This window comes from Euleptes europaea, chromosome 4 (assembly GCF_029931775.1).
Source record: "Euleptes europaea isolate rEulEur1 chromosome 4, rEulEur1.hap1, whole genome shotgun sequence".
In the NCBI taxonomy this organism is placed as follows: Eukaryota; Metazoa; Chordata; class Lepidosauria; order Squamata; family Sphaerodactylidae; genus Euleptes; species Euleptes europaea.
In genome coordinates, this window is record NC_079315.1 from 66,194,408 (window position 1) to 66,211,239 (window position 16,832).

The 16,832-nt window shown below is 39.4% G+C and overlaps 1 protein-coding gene across 7 annotated transcripts in view; it reads right to left on the minus strand.

The window, feature by feature from the left end:
- CSNK1G3 (casein kinase 1 gamma 3) overlaps positions 1 to 12,114 on the minus strand; it is a 46,802-nt gene extending 34,688 nt beyond the window's left edge. For all 7 annotated transcript variants that reach the window (XR_008933279.1, XR_008933278.1, XM_056848090.1 and 4 more), the window contains exons 1-2: positions 11,687 to 12,114; positions 3,604 to 3,644 (exon numbers count right to left, since the gene is read on the minus strand). Coding sequence is in view for 5 of the 7 variants with exons in the window: in XM_056848090.1 (XP_056704068.1) it covers positions 3,604 to 3,644; positions 11,687 to 11,864 (219 nt within the window). In the remaining 2 variants the exon portion in view is untranslated. The remainder of the gene's footprint in view (positions 1 to 3,603; positions 3,645 to 11,686) is intronic.
- Positions 12,115 to 16,832: the final 4,718 nt, after the last annotated feature.

Below are 16,832 nucleotides of genomic sequence, written 5' to 3' on the forward strand. Positions count from 1 at the left end.
ACATATCTTGAAGATCAAACTGAATAGACCATGGGATCCCAACAAACTTGTAAAACATAAGTACTATAACAGAAAGAAAGCTCAGAAATTTTGTGCTATCAATATTCCTGGCTAAAGCAGCCGACTCATTGAGAAGTCTGGGCCTGCCAGCTAATAAGCATTTCCTACCAAGACCTGCCTCTTTTATTTTCCTGATCATGAACCTGACTGAAAAAAACAATTCTTGCTCAAATCTAGCATTTGTTATCAGCAACAAGGGCACTCTGTGACGACAGGAGTAAAGATAATCTTGCCATAATTCTCTGCAAAAAAGACTTTCTGTCTAATATCTCTCACCTATAAAAATGGTGATCTTATCACTGTACCATTGTTGCAGTGAGACATGAGAACCTCTTTTTCTAATGGAAAAATGTGGATGTCTAGGTTTTTAGTAATACAGGAATCACGGTGCTACTTAAAAGTCTTTAGCATATCAGTGCGGAGGCTGGCATTCCAGCAGCATTTCTAGCACCAGTAGGGTGGGGAAAAGCCAAAAACAACAATAGTTGCAATATTGTACACCATGGGGGGGGGGGAGCCCACTTAAGCATTTTCAAAACAAGCAAAAATAAAGCAAACAAAGATTTTAAATATATCCATACTAATAAAACAATGCTCATGAACCTAGTAAAAGAGGCATAATTTAAGTTTAATTATTTGTTCTCAAAGATACAAGCTGTGATAATGAACCAAAAAGCTAGTGCATATTTGAGAAGCATAGGAGGTGCCCAGAGATTCTGTTCAGAGATATTATCTATATATAAAGAGATTTTTTTTTAAAAAAACCTATCATCTAAATATCAATTTGTTATTTCTTTCAGGAAAGATGCAGAAATTTTAAATTTTGTACTGCTAGTGATTCTGGTCATCAGAAACCACCTGCAGAAATGCTGGAGCCTTTGGGCGCTGTCAGTGGTCCAGTGCTCAGTCAGTCATAGGAATAACAGTAGGACATCTGAAAATACTAAGCCAGGATGCTCTATTCCCATCATCAGTTAATATTACCTGAATATCAATATTATGTTTTCAATATAATTTTAATTTGCGATGATTATTTGATTTAGAAAACTTGTATCTTGTCTTTCTCTAAATAAACAGTGCCCAATATGTCTTATAAAAATCATGTTACCATTACAAGTTAATTATATACCACAGGATTTGTGATCATTACAAAAGGGAAACCAGTTATATATTATGTACCAAAACATGTCTAGGTCTGATGACATATTTTGCCAGATAAACCAGGCAACACCAATATCAACCTATCAGGCGTTGAGAAATTAAAAAACTTTTGACACTAGACCTAGGTTCTGGAAAACTTATATTTAAACAGTCTGACGAAAAAAGTTCAGACAACCACCTAGAAATAGAAGCATGCTGTCGAACACTATTTAAAAAGATACACGGTAGCTGTAAACCATTTGCTTAATTAGTAGTATATTGATAATCAGTACAATTAATAAATACGTTAAGCTGTACAATAGCCTAGAAAAGCTAAAAGTAGCTTCCAGATGCACTGGCACTGCTGTTAACAGTCATTTATGCCTTTTAGTCAAGCTTTCTCTGTCCCAAAAGGAGCAGCACAGGGAACTTAACATGCTGTTCTGTTGGAATGGAAGCACTTCTTCTAACAGAGTAGCACATCCATTTTTAACGGAAAGGAAAGCTATTTTTGTTGATTCCCACTCCCTACTGCAGATGCCCACTTTGCCCCTCTCCAAACTGTTCCTAGGTGTCCTCTGACAAACAGGAGCAAAATTTCAGGGGACAAAAAAGGTGCAAAGGGAGGAGGAAGACAGAGAATTTCTCTTCCTCAAGCATTACTCTGTGTTGCTTAGGCTTGAATCCTAAATCTCTTTCAGTCACATTCCTCATGCAGGGAAGTGCACTGGAATTGTATTTTTAGACAGCTTTTCTACCCATCCACATAACATCTAAAGGTACATCTAAAGGAACTTTGCCCTTTAAAAAAAACTCTTCAAAATTTCCCTTAAACTGAGAATAGTACCAAGAAGCTACATGTTATCCTACCCAGTCAACTTCACCATTCACTTGCATCAGCTTTTTAATCGCCACTTAAACAAGTTTGTTCTCCCTACATCCAACTCTATCAAGAAACATTCCCACTCTGAGGGAAGGGCATCTTGAAGCTTTGGGTTTTCCCACCCATTGCTTGGAGAGGCAGGATAAGTTTTCAGCTTCCTGTCTCTCTACAATACGAAAACCTTCTAAACAACAAGAGATGGCAATGTACACACTATAAGCAGCAGCATTTCTTTCAAACCGCCTCCAATTTGCGGAGAAAAATCTCATCACACAGCATCTGAGTAACTATGGATAAAATTAACCATATGAAACTATACTATATTATTTAATAAATCTATCTTTCAAATTACTACCATAATGGGGGGTTTCTACAATCAAATTCAACTTCCTAAAGATCAATCACTTCCTGTTCCAAACTTTGATTTCATCTTGAAGAGCTTCAGAGAACTGAAGATATCCACAGACTGAAAACAAGCATTTGTATTCTTTCACAGTAGGTTGTTTTCTTGCATAACAGCCTAATCCTAATGAGGGGGGGGGGCGGTTAAGGAGCACCCGGGGATGGTGCAGCCACACCGCCTCCAGAGCAGTTTGTTGCTGACAGCCTTTTTGCAGGCATAACTTGACACCTGGAAAAAGATGCATTCCCAGGCCGAAAGGAAATGCCCAGGAGGAGGAGGAGAAGACGAAGAGTTGGTTTTTATATGCTGACTTTCTCTACCACTTAAGGAAGAATAAAACCAGTTTACAATCACCTTCCCTTCCCACAGCAGACACCCTGTGAGGTAGGAGGGCTGAAACAGCTTTAAGAGAACTAACTAGCCCAAGGTCATATGGCTTCATGTGTAGGAGTGGGGAAACCAACCCGGTTCACCAGAGTAGCATTCACTGCTCCTGTGTAAGAGTGGGGAATCAAACCTGGTTCTCCAGATTAGAGTCCACCGCTCCAAACCACCACTCTTAACCACTACACCACGCTGGCTCTCTTTAACGCCGGCATGAGCCTCTGCACCAGGACAATGCTGCTGGCGAGGATGTGCCAGCGCACAAGCATGGTGCTGTCATGCAGCCCCCAATAGCTGGCGTAAGTGCCCCTATGTCGGCATTTGTGCCACTTTAGCTGGTGCAAGTGGCACTGCCAGTACAGAGGTCACACCAGCACCGAAGCCACTTCACCCCCCGCCCCCCATTAGGATTGAGCTGTTGGTGTTTATGTTTCCAAATGAAAGAACATGAAACATGCAAGGAAATCTGAGAACTGGACAATGACATAGACGTTGTAATCACCTAAAACTATATATAAACTCTTTTCCATAGTAATTAAAAAGGGGGAAAGTATGAATAAAAATATTTTAATGCCTTACTTTAACATGCACATCACTCATCATTATTACACAGAAAATAAATAAGATTTCTAATTTTTCTAGAAGAAAAAAGCAAAAACCTTTAACTCACTTTGTTGAAAGCAAGCCTTAAAGCTGATAATAGACACTATAAATACTGAGTTTGTTAACTTACCAGCTTAATTGCCACATATTCATTTGTATACAAATTTTTTCCTTAAAGATAAAAAGACAAGAATGTTAGACTCTTTACAGTTTTTCTTTGAATAGAGATTGTAAAAGTGTTTGCTTTGAAATCTGTCAAAAAGGCATGTAATAGTTATTTTCCATCTATCTAAAAACACATAATGGTTATCCCTAAGTAGCTGTATTCATTTTCAAAAATTTATAGACTATGAAAAATCAAGATTTCATCACTATCAAAGTTCACTCAAATCTTAAATGCAGTAACATATACTTTAAATGGCAAAAATAAATCCTGCAATTTTAGTTGAGTGATTAATAATTTGACATCTTGCTATATTATTTACTTTCCTATTTCGATCATTATATGAAGGTTATTATTATTTTCAATTTTTACATCCTATGATAATATCATCTGACACTATCTAAAAATCGGCAATCAATATCTACATTTTGTTTATAACAATGAACAACTATGCAAGCCTGTAACCCCCCAAAATGAAACTGATTTTACTGGACACCGTCCTAGTTTTTGTCCAATTCAGATGTCTTCAGTCAATCAACACAAAAAGCAGTAGTAATTCCAACTTGAAAGCACTCCACAATGCTTAGCCAACATAAATACACTTAAGCTTTGATTTTCCAGCAATATTTAAACATTTTATCATAATTAATATTAACATAGTGTGAGCTGAATTTCTTCCAAGTGGATGAGTTACAGTAGAGTTACAATTTAACAAAAATCACCCTGCTGTCACCAGGAATGACTAAGGAGTTATGAAAACCCCTTCAACTGTGGAGGATGGGCATGCAGAGAAAAATACTCTTAGCCATTTTCTTCCCTCTACAATTACATTATGAAATTAAAAGCTTCTGCCTTTGTACAAAGAACTGCATTTTAACCTGACAAGTTACCTTCAATTCTAAAACAAACTCATTAAGATATTTCTAACACTAAACATCAGCATTTATTTTAGCATGTAATTGTTTGAAGCATGGGCACTGTCAAATGAATAACTAGTTTTGTGTGTTAGATACTTGGCAAACTTCAGTAGTCCTTTCTGTCATTATATCTGTCATTATATATTTATGTCCACAATGACAAACGTTTAGTTCCTTTATTTCTGTTCTTTATGCTCGCGGGCCAACTGGACATGAGAAAAACATATTCAATCAGTTACAAACGTTGCTTCTTATAGGTAAGACTGAATTAAAGTGCTTTGAGAAAGGAAGACTACATGAGAAACATCTAAAATATTAAACAATTAAAAAATCAAGTATCTCATTGTGCAATGATATTCCTCACTCAAGTTTTTTTTTTTTCTAAATTAAGGTGCTGGAAGCACTCTGAGGCTTCAGGAATAAGCAAAGGGAAAGCAAAAAGAGTTGGGTGTCTTTTCCCTATGCTCACATCTTCCAAAGAAGATGTATGTATTACTTGATTTGCACCAGTGATATAGGTAGGAAAATGTCCTGCCCTACATACTTAAATACAGTCTGGTTATCTATAATTACCAGGGCTATTGGGCTGCATATTAGATGGGCTCAAAGTAGAATATGAATAATGGAAAACCCTAGCGCTTGCACATGGTCCAGGCTTGTACATAGTATATTTGCCTTCTTTTGTTAGCATTTAGATATTTAAATTGGAAAAATTTCCCAGCAAACCCACATCACTGCTGATCACACACTATAAACCCACATTAAGGCCGCATGTCTGGACCTCAGTTAATACACATCTGATGCACCACAGCAGAATCTAAAAAACCTGGCCCCTAACACTGGGCTAGGAGCCTCGTGGCGCAGAGGGGTAAACTGCATTACTGCAGTCCAAGCTCTGCTCACGACCTGAGTTCGATTCCGACAGAAGTTGGTTTCAGGTAGCCGGCTCAAGGTTGACTCAGCCTTCCATCCTTCCGAGGTTGGTAAAATGAGTACCCAGCTTGCTGGGGGTAAAGGGAAGATGACTGGGGAAGGCACTGGCAAACCAAGTCTGCCTAGTAAACTACCGTAGTACCCAGTAAACGTTGGGATGTGACGTCACCCCATGGGTCAGGAATGACCCGGTGCTTGCACAGGGGACCTTTACCTTTTTTAAAATACTGGGCTCCATTATGTAGCAATAAAATAGAGAGGTTCTTATCACACTGTCATTTCTCACACTAGTGTCCTCAGACAGTGTCTCAAGGCTGCTACCATTGCTCTGGGAAGTAATGATGTAATCTAATTTGATGTGCAGGGATATCTTGGGGGGCTACTGATATGAATAAGGATGTAAAATATTAGATTTTTAAACGATTTAACAATAAGTGTTATCTAGATGCTTTATATACCATTCTAAATATCTATATTACTATAATACTCAAAATTTTGGTAACTTTCTAAAAGTCCCCCCCTAATTTGTCTTATTTAAATGTTTTGAATATTTGTTATCATTATGTCTTAGATATTTAGACCATGAACAACAGTCCTAAAATGATTTTTGAGCCTAATTTATTCCAATAATGTAGTGGGATTTATCCAGTTAATGAACTGGCCTTACTTCTTGTGTGTGTGAGTAATATAGATTAACAATTCTGGAAATTGTACTTTTAAATTTTATAAATGACTCACACAACCATTAAACCATATAATTGTTTTCTTATTCACCCCTATTTCTTTCTTTTTTTTTTTTTTTTGGTTTTAAAGCTTATGTCAGAGATGTTGTATTTTGTATTCTGAATAAACTGTGGGGTTATGAGACAGCCTAGTTTAGCTCTAAAGGAGTGACTCAGACAGGAAAGTGAACACCAAAATTCTGACTTAACTGCTATTGTATCACAATTAAAATAGCTTACCGAAGATGAAATACAGAATGGGCATGTTAGTACATAGGTGGTTACATCTTATAGCCATGTACTCTGTCCTTATTGAGCGCAAGTGAACCTTCTGGTATAATACATTTAACAATGAATGGTCCTTCTCATCAGATGGTAAAATGTGTCTAGCATGTGACATTACTCTTCCTACAAGCTCCAGCAAGCATGGGATGATGCTTTTATTATTAAATGGCCTTCTAGGATGAAGAGAAAGCCCTGGACGGTCACTGGACATCACACAGCGGAGAATGAAAAGTAGTAGTACAGAGGCCAATATAGTAGCAACCTGAAGAATGTGTTGATGGCAGCAGATTCAGACAGCAATACGTTGGGTAGACTTGGACACTTTTTATCCACTTACAAGAAATTATTCACAGTAAGTCCAATGTTCTTTTCTTCATTGCTGGAGGCAGATGTCCAGTATGTCGGGTATTTAACAGTGATTTATGGGTCTTGGGTAGGAATGTCTTACTGTGCAGATCTTTGTGGCAAAATAGGTTGTAGCACTTGTCTTGCAAACATGGCATGCCTTGGTTGCTTTGTAATATCTCACAAGAGGGAAGGCTATGTAGTTATTTTGCATGTTTCTTCCAGAGAATATTGGTGGACAGTATGGTTTACATGTTGTGGTGACTTGCAAGCCACAAAAATATGTATTCATCCATTTTGAAATGGTGATCTTGGTAACTTTGTCTAGTACAGGAGGGTGGAAGATGGCAAAGCATTCAAATTCCACATTACAGAGATACATTTTAATGCTTGCCTCACAACTGGTTCCCTTCCTTTTCAAGCATATGGGAAAGGATGGAAAAGGTTTTGTTTTATCTTTGTTATGAACATATGTTGGATCATGTTGTTCTGCAAAACTGTACGAATGACCTCCTTTTCTTCCTAGGACTGTGGAAAAAGCAACTACCTGTTTCGGGTGCTAGAGCACAGTCTGATTCATGCCTAATGGAAAGAAATCCAGTATAAGACCCAAGCTTACAGTGGTTGTGTTTCACTTATTGCATCAGCATGACCCTATGAAGGAAGGCTTTTCCATGTGGGTTTGTAAATCCTAGTTGTAGAGGTTCTTCTAGCATCACATCTACCAACCCTGGTGAGTATATTAAAGAGCTTAAGATGTTCAATTTTGCCTTCACATTGAGAAGTACAGTCACACTCATTCTAGATATAGAAAGCTCTCCCACACACCCTCTAAGTCACTTAATTGCTATGGTGGGATTGCCCACAGCGGTTGCATGGAAAGATTAACTTATTCTGAGAACCATGGCCAGAGGAGGGACTATCAGAATTATGACATCTCTCTAATCTTAGCTTGGCCATGTTCAAAAGAAGGATGGAGTCAAAGGATAAGGATTGAGAAGTTCCAGAGGTCATGTCATTGCAGAGCATCTATACTTTCTGCCCCCTTTGTGATGAATATGGAGGTGATATCTAGTGACTGACAGGAGAAGAAATTAAGCCTGTTACCAGACAGCCAAATAGGCTGGTGACTGGGGCTTCAATCCTTGAGGCCCAGGTTTTCGAACCTAATGATCTACTGTCCTTAAGAAATATTCAACTGTGATTTAGAGGGAATGTCACTCTACCTAGACACTGTTTCATAGTTGACTGACCTCAAGCAAGAACCAGCCCAGTAGTCAATACATACATTGGCAGTACAGATGTGAAGGCCTGGGACTTACATTCATAAACAGTTCAGTGTTTTCAACGTTACAACATTTAGCTGCATATCCAAACAAGCTGCTAGAGACTGAGTGTTTATGTCCAAATAATACTTTGGTTTACTTTAGAATTTGTTTTCTACCATCATTTTCTCCCTACCTCTCAGATAAAAAAAGTTGAAAATACATGTGCTGTGGCAGCATAGGGTACAGCAATTTGTAACTCTTTCTCTGATACTGGGCATACGTGCAATTTTTGTTATAAATATTTACACTTTTAAATTCCATCAATAAGCCAAAAACTACAAATTGACATGCTAATTTATAAACGATACATTTTATGTTATTAAATCAGTAAAAGTCATTTAAGCTTGATAGGAAAGCAAATACTTAATATATTTCAGTAGCTTGCCAAATTTGTTTTTCCCCCAACTTCAAACTTTCCAGAAATTTTTAAATCTCTACTTGGCAATAACATTATCTGAAGACCAGGAACATTTACTTATAGGAGAGGTGGCAAGGTGCTTTGTGTATAGTTCTAGCCAGATTATGATGTGTCCCAAATCTTCTGTCTGCCGCTCCTGGCCAGTTCACCTCATACAATTTGCTTTCCATCCTGTGAGACAGGCCTCATTTTCCAGATGCACTGTGTGGCTCCCAGAGCAGTATTCTCCTTAGCTAGTTGTGGCTAAGTCACTAGAGCAATGACTGGCATTCTTACTATGGATTGGTGTATGTTTCTGCATTATCCACACTGTGGCTGTCATAGGCTGCCATTCAAATCACATTCATAGACTCTTTCTGAAGTCCATGGAAGACACAGGGCAAAAGACCCACTAAAGGTCCCTAGGAAACGGTCTCCCCTCTTTCCCTGATGGGCATCTAGTTGCTCACTTTATATCTGACTCGTTCCCCAACCTGGTTAGTGTGTGGTTAGGCCAATACAAAATGCAGATAGCTGCATGCTAGCAGTCCGCATTTGGGGCCCACTTGCTTTCCTTCCCGTCAAGCCTGTCCAGTCGTTTCTGGAATGTTCAAGTCCTGACAAGAATGGTGAAAATGCTTCCTTTTAGTTGGGGTGGTAGAAATTTTAATCACTACTCTTGCCTGTACCACTATGTGCAGCAAGGGAAGGGGACAGGGTAGAGGTCAGTTATCATTTGACAAAGTGACATGGGATGCTGTGCAAGCACTGTGACCTTGATGTACGGTGAAGTGCAAAAGACTAAAGAGGCAAAAAAAAGGCTTACAACTACCTATCTGAGCACAGACCCGAATGCTCAGGCAAATTCCAGATGTCAGGGCAGCCCACAACTTGAATTTCGAAGGGAAAGTCATGATTTGTCATACTGGAGCAGATGGAGATTTAAGCTGCTGAACAACATGGGATTCAGAGCAGGTAAGATGCATACAGTGGAGACAGACTCTAGCACAAGCTTGGGACTAATAATGTAGAATTTCCAGAAGATTTTAAGCTAGTGGGGGAGAAAGTTTGTTTCTAGAAAATAGATTGTGGGGGGTGCTGAAATACATGCAGTACTCACTTATCAGAGCTGAACACAGTACTTTAACAAAGTACAGTGTATTACTGAGAACACAGTTATGAAATGTAACAATAAATGCTGGAATTTACTACAAGCAAATTGTGAAGATACCTAAGGTTAGAGAAAGAGCTGCAAACTGCTGCATCCTATACAATACTCTGGCACATACATTTGTTTACTACAATGCATGTAAGATTTGGACAGAAACCGTTTTACACAGCCAGAATAGGACTAACAGTCATTAAACTTCATAACATGGAAAACACTAAACTCTTCAATAGTGTATCATCAAGCTCATATCACATTAATTGTGGACAAAGCCAGTCAGGTTTAAATGATATACAGCATTTTCAAGGGTAACTTTATGTCTACAGTATGAACAGGAATTATTTGCTAATACCAGACTCTCTTACATAAAATCTCTACAAGTTTGGAGTAAAACGTTGTCTTAAAGCACATTTCACTCATTCTAAAAAGGAAAAAACGTTCCATGCTTTTGTGCTCCCAAAAATTTAAGTTTTCTATTGAAAAACTTTTAAAATTTTCATAAAACTGAACCCCTTTGCCCCAGCCATCAAATCTACTTAGGAATGAGTGAAAATATTTTTAAATCCTTGGAAAGCAGGAAGGGAATCCTGGTTAGCTAACTGACATGTGGAAAGCAAAAAGGAAAGAGGTCCCAGATATTATCAAACAAGAAAGGAAGTAGAGCCTTTGAATGAGGAAAAGGTGATTTGGAGGTAGTTTTTAGTTATCTTATTTAGGCTGGAACATTTGGAAGTGATTCCAAAGTCCCAGTTATGTGAATGGAAAATATTTCTGCTGAAGAATGTTATGGCAACACCAGGTCTTTGTTGGCAGCAGTGTTAAAACAGCATGATCTTTCCTGTGTATATATCTGATTAATTACCCAGAGATTCTGATAATGCTATAGAGCTGGCCAGAAGAGAGAGACGATTTCTTTTGCCTCCCTGGTGAGCATGATGAGATTAGTGTGGGTACGTATCCAATACTGACACTTCTCTGCTGGTCTTCACCCTTCATCTTTGAGATGGCCCCAAAGAGGTTTTGGGGTCTTATGTGGCTGGCGGATAAGAGCTGGAAAGGTCCAAAATGGAGGAGAAAGAGCACAGCCAATAAAATGGAAGGTTGGTAGCAGCAGTGTGGCTGCCAGCAGTTGTGTTATAAGGCTCCAATTTCAAGACAAATCTCTTTCATCATTCTGGTAGCAAAGATTGATGGGAAGGAAAAGAGACAAAGTCCAGTCAGGTCTAGGAACCAAACCGAGGCAGTAAGAGGAGAGTAAAAGGCTGAGAGGAGAATGGCATGGGTCAATAAATTGGTAGCTTAAAAGGAGGAAAGCTGAAGAAAGGTAACAGTGTCGAATTTCTTTGTAATTAGTTACATGAAGAAAGCTGCTCCTGGGTCAGGCTAAAAACATGTAAAAGCTGAAGTGTTCCCAATTCATTCATTCTGCTGAGCAGGAAAGAATGAAACAGGACTTCCTTCTCTTGCAAGCATCATTCAGGTAAAAAGAATGAACAATCAAGCCCTTCTATGAGAGCATATGGGAGGCATAATTCCACATGCAATACACCTTTATCCACCAATGGAAAAGACCATGATAAAACAATGTTTTAACTTTGCGCAGGTAACTTGGAAAGCCTAACACAATTTTTTTTAGCAAGTCTGCCAAATCTAAGACCTAAGAGGAAAAGTGATGAAGAAATCCAGGTCACTTAGTGTCAACTATATTCATTGGTCAAAGTTTCAGTCTGTACTTCAGTTCCTTATGCATTTGACAGGTAGGTTCCTAATCTGAAACCAGTGCACTCTCAACTTCATATTATACCCACAACGACAAACACAGGATTAAGAATTGGACTTAAATAGGCTACCATTTTTCCTAGATATCATGGTAAAGGTAATACATGAAAAAGTCTATCAAACATTCTTACAGTGCATTTCATTCGTAGGTACACAACTTAGGTAAACAATCTTACCTAATCGTAGCTCTCCAAAGTTGCCACATCCAATTTTTTTTCCAACCCTAAAGTTAGGTCCAACCATTAGCACTCCAGAATTTGAAGAGCTGCTGCCTCGTGGATTGTGACTCGACCGTCCACTAGGCCTTGCCATTCTATCATCCGGTTTGTCCTTCTCTTTCTTTTTACTATCCATATCAAGTTTACGGTACTCCACTTTGAATTTCTTTGCCCAGTTAAGACAGGCAAACTCAAATGGGGTAAAGTAGAAATGGAAACATCACTAGGTCAGTGCTCCAGCTAGTTAAAGTGAGTCAGCAAGCTGCTGCAGGCAGTCACTGCTTGTGTATTCATCCCATTCGCAAAGTATTTTTCCTCAGCGCCTGTTAGAATAAAATATATTCTCAGTAGATCTTCTGTCAGCACCATTTACCAGAATGTAAAGGATTTCTGAAAAACAAAAGAAGTTTATTAAACAAGTATGATAAGTACAAACATGCCATGTTACTGCACAGTACGAGTGTATCTTTTATACAGCACTATAAACATGACTGGTTGAACAATAAAATCATACATATGTATTGCTACACTTTCACAATTGTACTTAACTCCAAAATCAAACTATATATATGAAAAATCAACCTTACTGTCAATTATTATTTAGAATAGTACATGTCACTCTTTCCTACATACCACATCCAAAGATTTACTGAGCTCCATAAAAGTGGATATCAGAAGATACACACTAAAATGCCCTTCAACTTTTTTGCAATTTTTAAATTTTTCTAGATGATCTTACAAAAATTGGAGGAAAATGGTTTTAACAATAGAACTATTCGTTTTTACTTTGGTTTGGATCAACTGGAAATTTCTGCTGTGAGAAGCAATTTTCATCAAAGGAGCACACTTTTCTGACCTCCCCCCCCCAGTTCAAAATGCCCCCCAAAATGTTGCTCCTGGGAGAAAGAGGACCCTCAAGAACAGCATAAGGGGGGAGGTCAGCAGTGGGAGGTGAGAAATACTGAAACCCTCTTCTGTCTGCAAAAACCTTCTGAGGGATCCAAGCCATTTTATATATAAAATAGATATATAATTTTTTCCGTGTATAAGATGCCCTCATGTATAAGATGACCCCTATTTTTTTGAACCCCAAATTAAGAAAAAACAGGGGTCGTTTTATACATGGGGGCGAAAGAGGCCCATCGCCCTGGCTGGCTGGCGGCCGGCGTTCAAACCGGTGGCAGCCCACCCCGCCCGACAGCTGATGGGCGGGGAAGAGAGGGAGCGGCGAAAAAGGCCGGCGTCCGGTGTTCAAACCAGTCGCCAGCGTTCCGTGTATAAGACAACCCCCAATTTTGGGACAAATTTTTAAAGAAAAAAACATCTTATACACGGAAAAATACAGTGTGTATATATTTCACACCAAGTACAACAGCATACTTGCCAGAATGGAGTTTTTGTACTTGTACGAATAAAGCATAAGTAACCATTAACTGTTTCTGTGTTCTCCATCCTCAGAGCACCCAATTCAATCTGTTAAAATGGGGATGCTTTTAGCTTTATAGTGCATAACCTGTAGCCTAATTTTACAAGAATTCTGATGTTTCAGATATTTGATGTTCACTATGCAAGAACAAAAGTTCACACACATGTCATGGTATGAAACATGCAAAAAATTAATGGAGCCTGAAAAGAAAATAGGCATAACATAGCAGCTAAGGTTACATGATTGTATGGGAAAATCAGAACAGAACTACATGCAAAACTGGAGTTCTGTGAACACAGCTCCCAGAGTACTTTTTCTTTTAAGAAGCATATACGGAGGCTGGCTGATTCCAGTCAGAACTACAGCACAATAGGAGGGTGGGGTGTAAGGCACACAGGCAAATCTACAGATAATGATGCAGATATTGGTACTGTTGTCACAACAGAGCAAACAGCAGCTGCACGGGGCATTTCAGATTGTAAAGACAGCTTGGGAGAGAAAGTTCTCTCCTATTTGCCCCAACCAAAATCAAGTTCTTCCTGATTATAAAAGGGGGGGGGCACTGAAAGGTCCATTCACAAAATCCCCAGTATTTAGATTCAAATCCTCAACATACCAGAAAATTCACCTGGTGAACTTCCAGAACTTCCTGAAAGCAGACCGAATGCAAATGCTGGCTATATTCAAATATCAAGAACTTGTTGCTCATGGGCTCTCCCACCCACAATTCCCTTGTGCATAGTGACTGAAGGCTTCCTGGATTCAGAAACTTTGACTCAAACTTTGACTCAAATTGGAGTTTGCATCCTTCCCTCAATCTTTGACTCAAACTTTGACTCAAACTTTGACTCAAATTGGAGTTTGCATCCTTCCCTCAATCTAAACCTTACGATCCTATCATGCAGGGAGGAAAAAATGCATGTGGATTAACTTGGGAGGCAAAGAACAGCAACTCTCTGGAGAGTTTGCAGGCCAGAAGAACGGCTTTTATAAAGGAGTTGCATGAACCTACATCCTGCAAGGCTAGGGAGCAAAGAGTTCACAGAATAGGCAATTAACAATATCTGACCTGACAACTGGCTGGCAACCTAATCCTCTTCCCTTGTTCTCATCATCTACATTTCTTCAGACTCCTCAGAAATACATCTTACAACAGGGCACTCATGGGGAAAGAGCATGGCTCAGCTGTATAGCAGCTGCTTGGCATGAAAAGGTCCCAGGTTCAATCCCTGACATCTTCAGTTAAAAAGGAGCAGCTGACATAAAACATCTCTGGACAGTCGCTGCCACTCCAAGAAGACAGCATTGTGCTAGATAGAGAAATTGTCTGACTTAATCTAAGACATGTGTCTCTTTGTGTTCTCAGGGTCACTGTGCAGACAAAACTATGTAAATCGCACTGCCCTGACTCCTTGGATGAAAGGTGGGATATAATGGATGGGGTGTGATAAAACGGATGGAGTATATTCATCTCTTTCAACAGCCTCATTCTCAAGTATACTGCAGTTACTCTGATGTTCCCCCATGAACCACCAAGCTGGGAACTATGTCAGTCCCAAAGTGTTACTCCTTGTCACCTGGTTAAATCAGCCCAGAGCCCAGAGCCAGTACCTCAAGTTCCTTTAAAAGAAAATCTGCAACAGCAAGTTCATTCCAAGCAGGTGAAATCCAAGATAGTTAAAGCATTATTGAGAGGATAAAGATTTTCACACTTCTTTCTCCCATTTTTGACTGCCAATGAACAGATAATCACTCAGTACAAACAATATACTGGAGCTAAAAGCATTATGAGTATCTAAGTAGTAGGTATCTAATGAAAGAAAAACAGAAGCTCTCATATCTATGCAATAAATCAAACTATAAGGAGCAAAGCAGAGCCCAAAGGATTCCAAAGGAGAAAAGATTTTTAGGCGTTAGAATTATTAAATCACCTATTTCTCATTAACAGTTTACTGTTTATACTTGTTTAGAAAAGTAGGTGATAAAAATTTACATAATTTGGGGGCTGTTGTAAGGTGCCCAACATTTGCATTGGCAATGAAACTTAGGGTAAAGGACTATGGGTTCAGAACTGGAATTAATTTTTAAATTCTTGGGTAGGACCATCTCTTTTGGAATGTGAGATTTTCCTGGTCTGGTATTATTACTTCATGTAGTATTTTCACTCAATTTGTCTTTGAACTTTAAGTTATTTTGTCCCATCGCCTGTTGAAAGCCTACCTCCAAAGTACCTCACAACTTCCTGAAAGCTAGGGTCACCAATGTCAAATTAAACATACACAAGCACCAAACTTTTCAGACCCCTCACATTATTCACACAATCTCACAGGTATGTATTTACTCCCCCTCTTTTGTTTGATGGCTACTTGCAAACATGGCAGTCCACAAGCTGCGTACCTTTTAGAGGCTTTGTGTGTGTGTGTGTGTGTGTGTATGTAAAAATGGGGCTTTCTGCCCCACAGAGAACAGCGATGATGTGCCTGCTAAAAAGCAGTCGCAGCAACGCCGTTCTCCCCGTTGGCATTCCGAATGGGAATAGGGAGCTGCCCCCCCCCCGGAACACTGGTACAGGCCTTTACGCCAGTGGAAGGCCCAGCCAGCATTCCAGGGAGGCACTGCTGCAGCAGTGCCAGGAGACTGGTGTCCGGGCCTCCACACCAGCTTTGGGGCCACTCACAATGGCATAAGTAGCCGGGGGGGCGGCACGGGGGGCCCCAATGTCGGCGCAGCCCCTTCCCGGCCTCCTGAAGACTTTCATCCTCAAAAGTCAGGACTGTGCTGTAAGTGAGGCATATGACAATCTTAAAGCAGTAACATAAACTTAGGCTTGATTGAAAATAAGTGTTGCATATATTTCAATTTTCTCCCCAAATTTCCATTTTGTTTCTGGAAAAACATTTTAATGGGTTCAAATTTTTCAGAATTTTACATCTCTATATTTAACTTCTGGTAGTGTTAGTTTAGGATTACTCAGTTTTCCAGCTACCAATTGTCATCAGCAAGGCGAGAGAAGTGGCAGTAGCCTTGCATTCTTCCACTGTGTGCCACTAAAGGCCTCAAAACCGCCATGGCCCAAAGAAGTTTCTTCTTTTAAACAATATATCTTTAAAAAAACAATTCTAGTATCCAGCTTAATGAAGAGTTCTGGTTAACAAGCTGCTGGACCATCCAGTTGGTTTCACCCTACCCACTCTCTGTCAAGCACCCTTCCTTGGACGTCCAAGCTGGTGTGTATGCCTGAGGACCAATGGAATTAAGCCATCCCAGACAACTTCCCAACATAGGCAATCCCCCGATTTCCTTTCCTTCTGTTCTCTGAGATACATACTGATTCATGTGGACAGCTTCTGGATTAGTGCCAGAAGCAGGTAATGGTATTGATTGGGAGGCTGAGGTATTTTTGTGCTGAAATGTATGAAGGTATTGCTCTGACTGCTTTCCCCTAGTCCTGAATCTCCTCAATAAATTGTATCTGATCATTTCATCTTCTTACAGCAATTGTTCTCCTTTCTAAACCTCTAATGGAACTCCTTCATTTTTAATTTCAATCCCAAATCTCAGGACATGCAGTATTCATACCCTTCCATTGGAGCCTATACCTGTATGCTGTTCATACACACAAGGAGGTTTAAACATGTTGCCACAAGCACATTTAGTAACAAATGGCCATGAACTCAG